At 41.3% G+C, this 12,586-nt stretch overlaps 1 protein-coding gene across 1 annotated transcript in view; it reads left to right on the plus strand.

Moving 5' to 3' along the window:
- The window catches only part of ARID5B (AT-rich interaction domain 5B), a 176,748-nt gene that overhangs the window by 76,505 nt on the left and 87,657 nt on the right, over nucleotides 1–12,586 (plus strand). Inside the window, exon 4 of the mRNA XM_047701553.1 lies at nucleotides 8,962–9,192. Within this exon, the coding sequence (XP_047557509.1) occupies nucleotides 8,962–9,192 (231 nt within the window). The remainder of the gene's footprint in view (nucleotides 1–8,961; nucleotides 9,193–12,586) is intronic.

A 12,586-nucleotide genomic window follows, 5' to 3' on the forward strand; every position in this document is an offset into this window, starting at 1 on the left:
CTAGTAAATAAATAAATGTGTACGTTCATCTCTGAGAAAACGTTTGGCACAATTTTTAGAGTAGGGAAAATTTTGTCTAAGCCCTGGTTCCCTGGGGTTCTCGTGGGTCCTTTATATTTTCTTCTTCAGATACTGAAATTCATTTATGCTGAAAGGGAATGACTAACTGTAGCCTAACAGCGTGTGAAGGGGAGGCGAGTTAGGTAGGTCGGACTCCTTAGAATCCCACTCCAAATGTGGTCACCACTTTCCCTACTTGAGAATCTGGCCACGTGGTCTCAAGAGGAGAGACCCTCACTGCATAACCACCATCATCTGTGACACTCGCCTTCAACTGACGTGAGCCGTATGGAAATAAGATGCAGAATTCTCAGAAGGAAATCCAGAGTGGCTCCTGAATTGGCTTAGAATTCAGTGGCCACTTGGGAGAACCTTGGAGGTGGAGCTAGCTGGCTTCCCAGTGGGTTCGTTTGTTACTCAGAGCGAGGGCAGTGTTTGGTTTTAGTTCAGCCTGGCATTGTTTTCTTTTCGGAGTGAGGAAGCAACAGTCAGGGTAAAAGCCAATATGAACGTTCTAACACGTATTTTTGTGTGTTTGCGTCCATGTATTTAAAGTGGCCGGCTTCGGGAAACAGCGAGTTAAAAGCCCCAGGTTTTGCATTTGAAATATTCTTTGTTTACAACCATGCACGGAGATATTTTCCCACATTTTTTTTTTTTTATAAGTTCTCCAGTGATGTTTTCGTGGCCTTTCCTGGGAAGATCTGTCTTTCCATTTATCAGAACAAATGGCAAGCTGGGGACCATTTAAAGTCGTTTTTTTTAGTTAATAAAGCCAATCTTCTTGTTCTGTTATGTTAAAAGTACATTATCTTTTTATTGCCAGCTCTCTATGGCTAGGTCTGTTTTCTGTCTTAGCAATCTCAGGGCTGCCCCACTTGCTTACTGGGTAGAGAATTACAAAATCAGCAAGGGTAGGGCAGCAGCAGCTGACTGACAGTACAAACCATTTCTCAAAATAACCACAACAGTGCAATCCTGATGTGTAATTTACGTCACAGTCTGTTTTTATGAAATAGTTTGTGGCATTTTCATTTCTATTCCGGATGGAATCTTGTGCTCTCTCCCTTTTAATCAGGCATTTAATTTATTTTTATTATTAATACTTTCCACTCCTTGTCTTGGCATGCCTCCAGTTGAACAGCTTTGAAGAGGGGGGGAGAAAAAAACAACCACCAACAACCCATCTTACCCCACCCCACTCTTCAACATCAGTTTAACTGCAAATGTATTTTCCCCTTTGATGTGTACTTACTTCGGGTACTAAGCTTACTGCCTTAGGAGAGATGTAGAAATATGGCAGGACGCGTTACACACGGACTCGGACTTGCATTCAGGAATTGATAAAGTTGATGTACAACTTTGGAATTTTAAACACTTTCAACCAATCCAAGCTATGTAGTCATACGCACTGCTGCATTTTGCTTTTACAAATGTCTTTCTGTTTAATGTCCTGTAATTAGAACAGGAAATCATTGAGTAACTGTAAGATGAATAAGAGCACTTAGACTGAAAGGAAAATTACCTTCCGAGAAATTATATTCTCTCTCTCTCTCTATTTTTTTTCTTTCTTTCTTTCTTTCTTTTTTTTTTTTTTGCTTCATGTTACAATGTTGGTAATGATAGTAACAGCTGTAGCTGCTCTTATCTGTAGAATTTTCATGCCTAGGTTTTCTGAAATAAAAAAAATGTTCCTTTTTGGTAATAATCAAAAATGAATGGACAGAAAATAGGAAATGCCTAATTATGACAAATATTCAGTGTCACAACAGAGCAGCAATTAAATGGAAACTTCAGTATAATTGTCAATAACAGTAAGAATTGGACTGGTGCCAGGTACATAAAGTTGATGCTTCACCGTTGGTTGGTTGCTAGGAGCAAGTTGAAAAGTATAAAGCTTTAAGAAAGGAATGCCTAATGTAATAAAGTAACAGAAAGAAGCATAAATCATTGTAAGAGCCTCTCGTATTGACATTATTTTACTTAAATTGTCTCAAAACTAGACATCAAGTTTTATAACATGAGCAAATTCATATTTGCTTGGGGAAGAAAAAGAACACGCTATGTTGTCTTTGAAGGACTGGGGACTTTGTGTCTCAAGCGTAGCCTTCATACATATTTGGAATCTTTTAAGTGAAAATCTTTAAATGTTTGTTTCTACTGGCATCCAAATGCATTTGCCCTAATACGATTAAGAGAACTAAAGGGCAAAATACTTGGCAGATTTTTCAGTTGAGGTAATTAGGTGCAGGAAGGAACATGCATACTTTTTCCACCAGGCTCTATAAAATCCTGGTGCAAAGATTTTTTTTTTTAAGATTTTTTTTTTAAGCTTACTGATTTTAGAAGTAGATTATAGTGGTTTTCAGTAAGCATAATAGTGTGATGTTTCCGAAACAAGCCTTCCCTTCTCCCCATCCCCCCAGAATGAAAAAGAAAGTTACATTTCTAAATGTTGTGTAAAAGATAAAAGCAGATTCCTCCTCCGGAATTTATGTTTTCCGTCTCCTGTGCATTTGGCCACCATTATCTGTTTTAAAAAAAAATAGCATTATGGATATTTGAAAGTCAATGCTCCATTAATTCATTGTGTTTGCTATTTCATGCATCTCTCTTTGTTATAAAGACAACTTGAGCAACGTGCTATTCAGAATGAATGCCTGCTCTTACCCTCTCCCCCCCCACCCCTTCCCCATTCCCAGCCCAACTCTGAGGATTAAAGCAATGGTATACAGTTACTGTTTGAAAAGCTTGGGTGGAGTCTCATGTTATAATTACAGTTTCTCTCTGGAATTCTGTTTTGGACTTTGAAAATATATAAATAAGTGAAAAATTGACATTGAGAGAGGTTAACAAAACGTGTAATTATGATATAAGCACAGGATTAGAGTAATTTTGGTTGAGCATTACAAGCAGTGTACTTTAGGTATTAACTTTTAATAGGCAAAATTCTTCTCATTGAAGTTGAAATGAGGTTTAGTAATTTTGGGTCTCTTATTCCCTTTGAATATTTCATTTAAAAATAGGCATATTCACTTTTTTTTTTTAATTGGTGGAGGGGAGAATTGAGGAATGGGATGACATTTTAATAGAATATCATAATATGGTTGAAAATTTCAGTCTTTGGGACCAACAATTTATTGCTGATCATTTTCTGTGGACAGAAATCAAGTAGTGCCTACATAACCCAACCAACTACCACTGACTCAAGTGTGTTAGAGTAAGATTGCTTGGGGTAATTCTTTGATTTTTTTTTCCTATGTGGGTGTGGTTGAAAGAAAATCTTTGTTCCAGGAACACTTTGTTTGTCTTTTTGCTAAACAAATGTGCAATTTATTCATTCTTTATTCATTCTTAGATTTATCTGCTAGACCTATTATGAACTGGAAAGGGGGAAATGTCCTATGCAGCATTTATTGGTAGCTTCTGTTCCATGGGTAGCTGCATACGCGTGTTTGTTTATACGTACATGAAATGCATAAGGAGGAAAGAAGTAGCTAAGGAATTTAAATAAGAATTCTTGAAAGGGTTGTTTGGCTTTATTTGTTTCTTAGTGTACTAGGGCAAAATAAAATATGACAGCTGTTGAACAATTTAATAGTTTTGTAGCTGTATGAGGAAGAAGTTAACTTAATGCAAAGGCTTAGGGGAAAGTTATAGGATCGTAGAATTTTAGATCTGGAAAGCTCTTCCAAACTCATAATTTTATTCTCTGTTATACATACTTTTCATGTGAAGGTGACCACGCTTTGTCTTGAGGAAAAAAATATATCTCCAGTTAACTAAGCACTAGTTAACTGCATCTAGGGTAAAGTTTCTCTGAAGACACCTCAGAGAAACTTTACCCTAGATGAATTGTTGGTTCTTCCAGATCTCACCTTTACTCTGGATCTTCTCTTTACTCTCACCTAGAATGGTTTGTTAATTTTCTTAGCAGTCCTGAGAGTCTCATGGGCTTTGTCTGCTTTTTAGGGAGTTTCTTTTTTTTTTTTCCTCCTGTAAATATTAAAGGCAATTCCTCTGGGCATGTCTAATTGTAAGGTTGGAAATTTGCCTCTGTCTAAACAATGCCAAAATTCTGGTCCAAATGGAGGGTTCCTTTCATAAGGAACAAAATTATCATAATTTTTGTTTTGGTATTATTAAACATCGCCACATTAAACCAGGTCCCAACTGGGCTTCTAGCCTCTTAGTATGGGAGAGGTTCAGAAGGCACAGGGTTTCTGGGCTTGCACAACCTAAAGTTGGCTTCATTTCCTATTAGTGGGTAGAAAGTAGGAAGGAGATATATGTAGTACCCCCCATCCATGGGGGGTACATGCTGAGACTCCCAGTGGTTGCCTAACACTACAGATCACATCAAACCCTATCGATCCTGTTTCTTCCTAATCATACAACCTAAGAAAATGTTTAATTTATCAGTTAGACACAGTAAGAGATTAATAACAATAACTAACAGTAAAACTGGACACTAAAGTAGTCTCTCTCTCTCAAAATACCTTATTGTACTATACTCACCCTTCTTCCTGTGACGTGAGATGATAAAATGCCTGAGTGGTGAGAGGAAGTGCGACGAATGACATAGGCGCTGTGATATAACGTTAGGCTACTACTGACCTTCTGGTGATGTGTCGGGAGGAGGGTTGTCTGCTTCCAGGAAGCTGCTGACCACAGATGGCAGAAAGCAAAACCTCTGGTAAGGGGGGGACCACTGTGCATAAAAGATGTGTCCCTACTGTGAAATCATGGCAGTGTGAATTGCAGTTTTCCAAAATCACAACAAGCTAACTTAACCGGAGTGGAATTCTGACCTATAACTGGCTGAATTGTGCAGTTCGTGATGACACAGAAGTTTCGTATTTTCTGTGACCAAAGACCGTCACCCTCATCCCCAGGACTGTACCTTAATTAAGTCTCTAATAATAATGAGATGTCAAACAAACAAAGGTTTTCTTTCAACCACACCCATGTAGGAAGAGAAATCAAAGTATTACCTTAATGATCATAATAATGTTGTTATTCGTATTTGTGACATTTTTGTCATAAGGAAAAGCCCATCAAACTTGCAATTAAAAGACTGGGTGACAGTGTCGCATCCATCACTTTCTGCTTTCTTGAGAGCGCGGACTAGTCACTTGGGTGTATGAACCTGTTATCTCACCTCCGAACTGGGGGATATTCACGAGCAGTAATCCTACGAATAGGGTTGTTGTGAAGAGCAAAAGAGCTGTGTTTTGTGAAAGACGTGTGTAAATTTTTTGTTTTCCTATCAGTACCGGAAATTATGGTAGTATTTCTAAACCAACAGTCCATCTGTCCCTCTTATTTTTGGTTATGAAGTCTTTTTTCATTTGCTGTCTTCTGTGCTACCGGCAACAATCCCGGGAGAGTGGCATGGAGAAAAGAATTTGGTCCTAGATTCTGTTCTGCGTACAGGGGTTGGGGGGGGGGGGCTTTGGCTAGAAGCATATACCTGAAAACAGGTTATAAGTATATATATATATACTCAGGAACCCCAACTTGTGATGTTTCAACGTAACAATTTTTAACTTTACAATGGTGTAAAAGTGATATGCGTTCAGTAGGAAGTGTACGTTGAGTTGTGAATTTGGATCTTTTCCCAGGCTGGCGATTTGTGTGGCTTGATCACATTGTGGTGCTGGCCGTCCGCGACCAGCCACAGCTCCCAGGCGGCCATGCGCTCACTAGGATGAACGTCCAACACACAACCATCCTGAGCCCATGCAACCATCCTGCTTTTCACTTTCAGGATAGAAGTCAATAAATCAACGAGATATTCAATGCTTTATTATAAAATAGGCTTTGTGTTAGATGATTTTGCCCAATGGAAGTGTTCTGAGTACATTTAAGGTGGGCTAGGCTAAGCTACAGTGTTTGGTAGGTTAGATGTATTCAATGCATTTGCAACTGAGGATATTTTCAACTGTCAAGGGGTGGTCGGGACATAAGACCATCAAAAGTGGAGGAAGATCTGTGTGTGTGTGTGTGTGTGCACGCGCGTGCACACACACATACATACAGAGAGAGAGAGAGAGATAGCAAAACCCAAACTCAATAAATTACTATAAGTCTGTGCAAGAGGCTAAACTCTGACTCAGAGGTAGTGGTTTCAAAGGTTAATGTGCATGAGTTACCTAGAAGCTTATTAAAAATGTAAATTCCTGGGCCCCAACTTTAGAGATTCTGAGTTAGTGGTTGTGGATGGGCCCCTGGAGTCTGCCTTTTCCCAGTTGCCCTATGTGATCCCAGGGCGGGCAGGCCCGGCATCACTCTGAGTGATACTGTCTCCATCATAGGACACATTTCCAGGACATGGACTAGAGCGAACTTGCTGGTTTTTCTTCCAACTAAAAGTGGATTCCTGGCTTGGCCTGTGTTTTGGGAACTGCATGAAGAAAGAAGGATAAGCTTTTGGAGCTGGGGGTGGGGGTGAAGAGAAAACAAAAACAAAAACCCACCAAACAACAAACAAAAAACCCACATCATTTCTAAGCACCAAAGAGGCCAGGGAGCTGACTGGATCTAGAACAGAGAACTAAGAGGTTAGAGATGGTATTATCATGAAAAATGGTCGGAGAAAAACGGGAGGAGAATGAGGGGATGAGAAGAAAGTGAAAAGCTCCCAAGAATCCAGGTTACACCTTTTGCAAGAAAACGAACTCTGAAGCCTCCATTCTTTTGCTGTCATTCAACCTGAAAAGCAGGACTTCCCCCATCTCATTTCAAGAACTTGGAGATACTAGCACAGCGCTCCCCCCAGTACAATAGCACAAGCAAGATAGACTTTTGGGAGCTGTGTGCAGATGTGCACAGTATTTACTCTTTGCAGGAGATGGTCTTAGGTGCTGAGCTGCCGGTACAGGTCCTGGGGGTTCATGGTTATGCCTCTCCCCCTCATCCACGATGTCTTGGACAAGTAGAGGATAATAATACCATGGACACATTCAGGGGCTGCTTCTTTGAATAGGACTGAGATACTCTAATGATGATGTTTGGTGAATATTTCCAGTCAAATCTTTTGTGCTTTAACTCTCCAGCAAGCACAGATTTGAACCCAAAGTGTCAACTCGTGTCTTGGTCTGCAGTAAAAATCTCAACCCGAAATGTCTTGGGATGTATATCAGCATTTAAAAACTGAACTTCATCTGGGGACTTGCGTTCAATATAAATATATTTCCTTGTAATTAAATACGCCAGCTGACAAAGTGACTGCCCGCAGACCAGGCAGGCGTCTAAGAAATGTAAACTGTTAAAAGATGTCCTCTTGAAAGCAGCGAAACATCTCCATTCTCAGAGAAGCCTCCAGCCGGAGGAACTAAGTGAACATAATTAGAGATACATCTGGGTATTGGCCTCCTATCTGAGAAGGTCACATGCACACCTTCCGCTGGTACTGGTTATATTCCATCATTTGTTCTGTCCTTACTCATTTGTCTCCCACTGGTTACCAGATGGCCACGATAATGTTGGTATCCTTAACAACTGTCTTGTGCAATTCCCTGCAGCATGGTAAGGACTCAAAATATTGAGCGTTTTCCCTTTGGATAAGCCAGTGACATATCTGGGAATTGCTCACAAACGCCCCGATGGTGTGGTTATAGGGAGTGATGGCAGACTAGGTCATGGAGCCGAGATTCGGCTTGACGTGATCCAGGTGGCAGGCTATCAGAGGGGAGCTTTTGCCGTTCCTCAAGCTCAAGATGAAGGAAGGGGTCCTCCAGGCCGAATCTGGTTTTTATAAATAAGCGCTTAATATCGAGAGGTGTAGATAAGCGGTAAGATCGTTGTAAAAGGGAGCTTCGTGAAAGTTGCTGAAACGTTCTGAGCGAAGTTGGTTCTGATGGAGCTGTCACAGGACGCTCGGGGAGTCCTCTCAGCATGGTTCTCAGAGTTGTGCCAAGTTACCAGATGGGTTTGAGGCACATTAGAAGATAGGGAGCATGGGAAGGGGGGAGGGCAGGGAGAGTGGATGGATCGATCAAGCCGGGTTAGATCATGCTGCAAAAAAACGAATAACCCCCAGATCACAGCTTCACTTAAAACAAGGAAGGTTTCTTTTGCGCTTGTGTTCTGTGTCCATTTCCGACCAACAAGGGGCTCTGCTCCGTGTGATTCTTGCTCCAAAACCCCGAGTGGCAGCTCAGCCGCTCTCTGAATCATTACAGATGTGCAGGACAAAGAGAAAGAGAGAGTGTTGTCAGTCAGACACTGGCCCCTAAAGTCACCACTCACTTCTGTCCTATTTTATTGGCCCCAACAAGTCACAGGGCCACTTGACTGCCATGGGACAGGAGGCATGCATGGTCTTTCCACAAGACCGTAAAGAACCAGAAATATTTGTCGACAGCCCTAACCACCACCAGATTAGTTGATGCCGTTATCTGAACTTATGGTCATCTCTCTGGGGCCAGAGGACCCTTCCAGGGCCTTCTAGCACTGAAAGATTATACAGTCTAAAGAAAGAGCACTGGAAATATGTAGAAAGCAGCTCAACAAAATTCCAATTTTTCCTGTGATGATGACTTTAATGCTTGAAATATATATATATCAGACCCTTGGAAAAAGTTTTTTGGTTCTGCTGCTTGCTGATGACCCAAACCTTGCTTCATCTTTCTCTAGTGTTCGCCCCAACTCTTTCTTCCCTCCACCTTTCCTCTTCCCTGCCGGAAACCAGAGGTCCCTTTAGTGGAACCGGGGTGGTGAGATGGGGCTGGGAGAATGCTGGCGTTCCCAGACTGGGAGAAAGACGAACCGGTGTCAGGGTCTCATAGAAGACACGTTTTCATGACAAAACAGAGTGACCACCGCAATTAGGCCATGGCCATGACGGTTCTCTGTGGGAGGCAAGAGGGTAACGGAAGTGTTTTCTCTTTTGTCTAGGGGAGGACGAGGAGGAAACGAACGTGATCGTGCTCAGCTACCCTCAGTACTGCCGGTACCGATCGATGCTAAAGCGCATCCAGGATAAACCATCTTCCATTCTAACGGACCAGTTTGCGCTAGCCCTGGGGGGCATCGCTGTGGTCAGCAAGAACCCTCAGATCCTGTACTGTCGGGACACCTTCGACCACCCAACTCTCATTGAAAATGAGAGTATATGCGATGAGTTCGGTGAGTCTTTTGTTCGTTTTCCTACATGAAACTTGTGCATGTGTGTGCGTTTCCTTGTTTTGGGTTCTTGTGCAGAGCTGCAATGGGGAGCAAGGCTTATTTTCACCAGCTCCTCCTTTCACTTATTTTCACCCGCCCCTCCCCTCCCCCAAATTGTCGTGGCATAAAGCACCATTGCCTCCTGGGCCGCCTCTGTTTGCTAGGGTCAAGGGTGATTATTTAGAATTTGTTGTTCAGTATAGGGTCTGAAGTTGCTTGGTCGACCTTGAAATTGGACTTTAGGACAGGAAGCTTTCATGTTCGTTCTTTCTTAAAAGGCTTTGACTATTCAGATACTGGCTTGTTTTGTTGTTGTTTTTTTTTTTTTAACTGATCTCTCTCTTTTCGGTGTGATAGGAACTATAAAAATGCACACATTGTAACCACTTCAGTACTATAAGGTGGACAAAAAGATTGATGATAGATCCCTACGCCCCTTAATTTTTCTTGTACATGTATGGATACACATATATATCCATCTTTGGTGGGCACAGTGTATAAAAATATGTATAGATATTTATATATCTATCTATATTCAGATATCTATCTATCTATCTATATATATATCTTTATAACTACGCCTCCCAAAGATGGATGTATGCACACATAATTTTGTCTGCATCTCTCCTGGCTGATCGGTCATGTGTCTCTATAGATAGACGCACAGACGAAGATATATCATAGGTTTGGGAGACTTTGCATGACGCAGTGAATGGCTGGAGGCAAGCCAGGCTCACATCTCTCACATCTTCAGTTTCTCATCTGTTTGTTGAAGAGATTGGATCATATCAGTGGTTCTCAACAGGCTGGGCAGGGATATCAGAATACCCTGGGGGTGCTTTATCCAGTTAGACATATTCCTTGGAAATTCCTGTACTTACAGAGGTATGAGAACCCCCCCAACCTCCCCCAACCCCCTGCTTTGGGATTGGCCACCCTGGCGTGACCAGTGTGATGGTTGACCCATGCTGAAATCTTCTCTTAGGGATCTGGGAGGACAAGAGGCTGAGACCCATGGCCCAGAGAGAGCACTGATGGGGTCACTTTGAGTCAGAATATCGGAACAGTCCTTGATTCTGTCAGTTAAGGTTTTCCCAAGCTTCCCCAGTTTGTGAATTATTCAGGTTCAGATTTTTCTGCTTAATTGTCACAGGCCTCAGCGTGGTTTGGGAAATCCACTGTGGCCTCCGTACTCTGATTATTTGCGACCCAGCAGCCCCCTACCTGCTGCAGAGGGCTTGTAAGTAAGAGTGTCATGAAGAGATGATCCAAGAAGGAAGGGGAGAAAGAGGAAGGGGACCTCGGTTCATCAGACATGGCATCTTTTTCCTTATAAACTTTTTTTCAGATGCCTTTCCCAACTCTGCCTTACCAGATGACGGTCAGTCTAGAAGAGAACAGCAGCCTTTATACAAGTTATTTATTCCTACTTCCAAGAAGAATTTAGTGTCATATTTTTAATACTCAACTGTTGTAGTCATGTAGGTGAATGAATCCAATGTATCTTTTCAAAAAATGCCCTCTCTTTCCAGATCTGCATTTTCAAATCATCCCTTTTTAATTTCAGGGTGTTTAATTTCTGTTTTCAGAGTGTTTTTGTGTTTTGTTTTTTTTTCTCGCATATCCCCTACTCCCAAACCCTCTGTCCTGCTTGCCACTCAAGAGGTCTGTAAATTCCTGACACAAAATAAAACTGAAAGAATGCTTTCCCTCATTTAAGAGTAGTCAGAGTTAGGGTATCATAATGTAACATAATGAAAAATGTTTTAACCTTTTTGGCTAATTTAAGAGTTATTAGTCATTGAGCTTCAAAGCTGTTGCGTCTGGAATTGGTAATAGAAAGAAGTTCCAATTTAACAGTGATCACAATGGTTGTTAAGAGTTACTAAATTAGTTTTAAATGTTCTCCACAAACACAGGCATCTGACTTTTGAATGTTTTCCTGAACTTTTCTTCTGGCAAAGCTAATTTTAATGCTGTTTTTCTTCTCTAGCCTCTTAAAGTGGAAACTTTCTTTTGGAATAAAGGTACCTTTAAAGAGCTTCTAGATGGTTAGTTTAATAATTAGAATATTAGGTTTTTCTTTTTATGGAATTTGTACTTCAAATAGTTTGCACTTCATGTAGTATTTTGTTTTATAGTAAATGAACCCCCCCCAAAAAAGCTTATTTTTGACCTGATTTGAACACCTTCGCCAACATCCCTCCCCCACCTTCCACTCTTGGTCCTCCAACTAAATTTCCATAGAACACCCTTTTAAACCTCCAACTGGTTATATTTGAAATCAACATGGGTGAAAGGGTTTGTTAAAACGTGGGGTTGGGTTTCTCCAACCAACTAACAGTTGGTAGAAGAACATAAATTTAATTAGTGACTAGCATTAAACAAATGTTCCTAATATGAAACACTGCCAGATGACCAAAACACTTCTGTCAGATTACCGCGGGTGCCAGGGGGCCCACAGATGAATTTTCTGCACAGTATATATTCTGTACCACACTTTTGGCGACTCAGTAATTGGTCAAATGTAATTTAGGTAACAGTATGCCTAGGCTGTAAAAATCAAATTTTATTAGCCATATCACCAGGTGGATGAATGGTGGACCTGATGGCAAAGAGTTTATAGCATTTAGCAGCTACACTTTTGACACATGAAATTCATAAATTGCCATCAAGTACCTGCAAGGCCCTTCACAAAAGGACAGTGTCTGCTTTCCTATGATTAAATAATGTTTATTTTATTAACTAATATATTTTTTGCTTTCTTCTATTAAATGGGATTATGGAAGGGGGGCGGGAGAGGGTGTTCAAAAGATAAATAAAACACAGTTCTTTCTTGTTTGGAGGATTTAAAAATCTAATTGGGGAAGACAGGATTAACGCACCTGAAAGGTTAACTAATGTTGCAAGAAAGTCAATGATTAAGTATTTGGTGAGTGTTGTAGAAAGCAAGCGCAGGAGGAATTTAGCAGTGGGGCTGGTGGGGGTGGGGGCGCGTGGGGGTGATCATGGGATGGGTCAGGGAAAGCTTCATGAAAAAGGCAGGACTGGGTCTGGTTTTAAAAAATCAGGGAGAAAGGCTAATAGAAAAGTTTTGGGTCACTTATAATTCATGTCCTGACTGTCCATGTTGGGAATGGCTGCCTTCACTGTGGGTCAGCTGTTGGCCTCCCCTAGGTTTGTTTACCCTTAATAAATGGTCTGGTGCCCTCTCTACCAGGGGAACATGAATTTGAGTCTGTGGACCAAGGCTGGGACAATCCCAGGCAGTGCCTCTGGAACTGGAACTGGGCTTTCCTGGGCAAGGATGAGCCACATTTTCTCTGTGTGACCACCTTTCCCAACTGCTCAGACA

Source organism: Lutra lutra, chromosome 14, assembly GCF_902655055.1.
Source record: "Lutra lutra chromosome 14, mLutLut1.2, whole genome shotgun sequence".
NCBI lineage: Eukaryota > Metazoa > Chordata > Mammalia > Carnivora > Mustelidae > Lutra > Lutra lutra.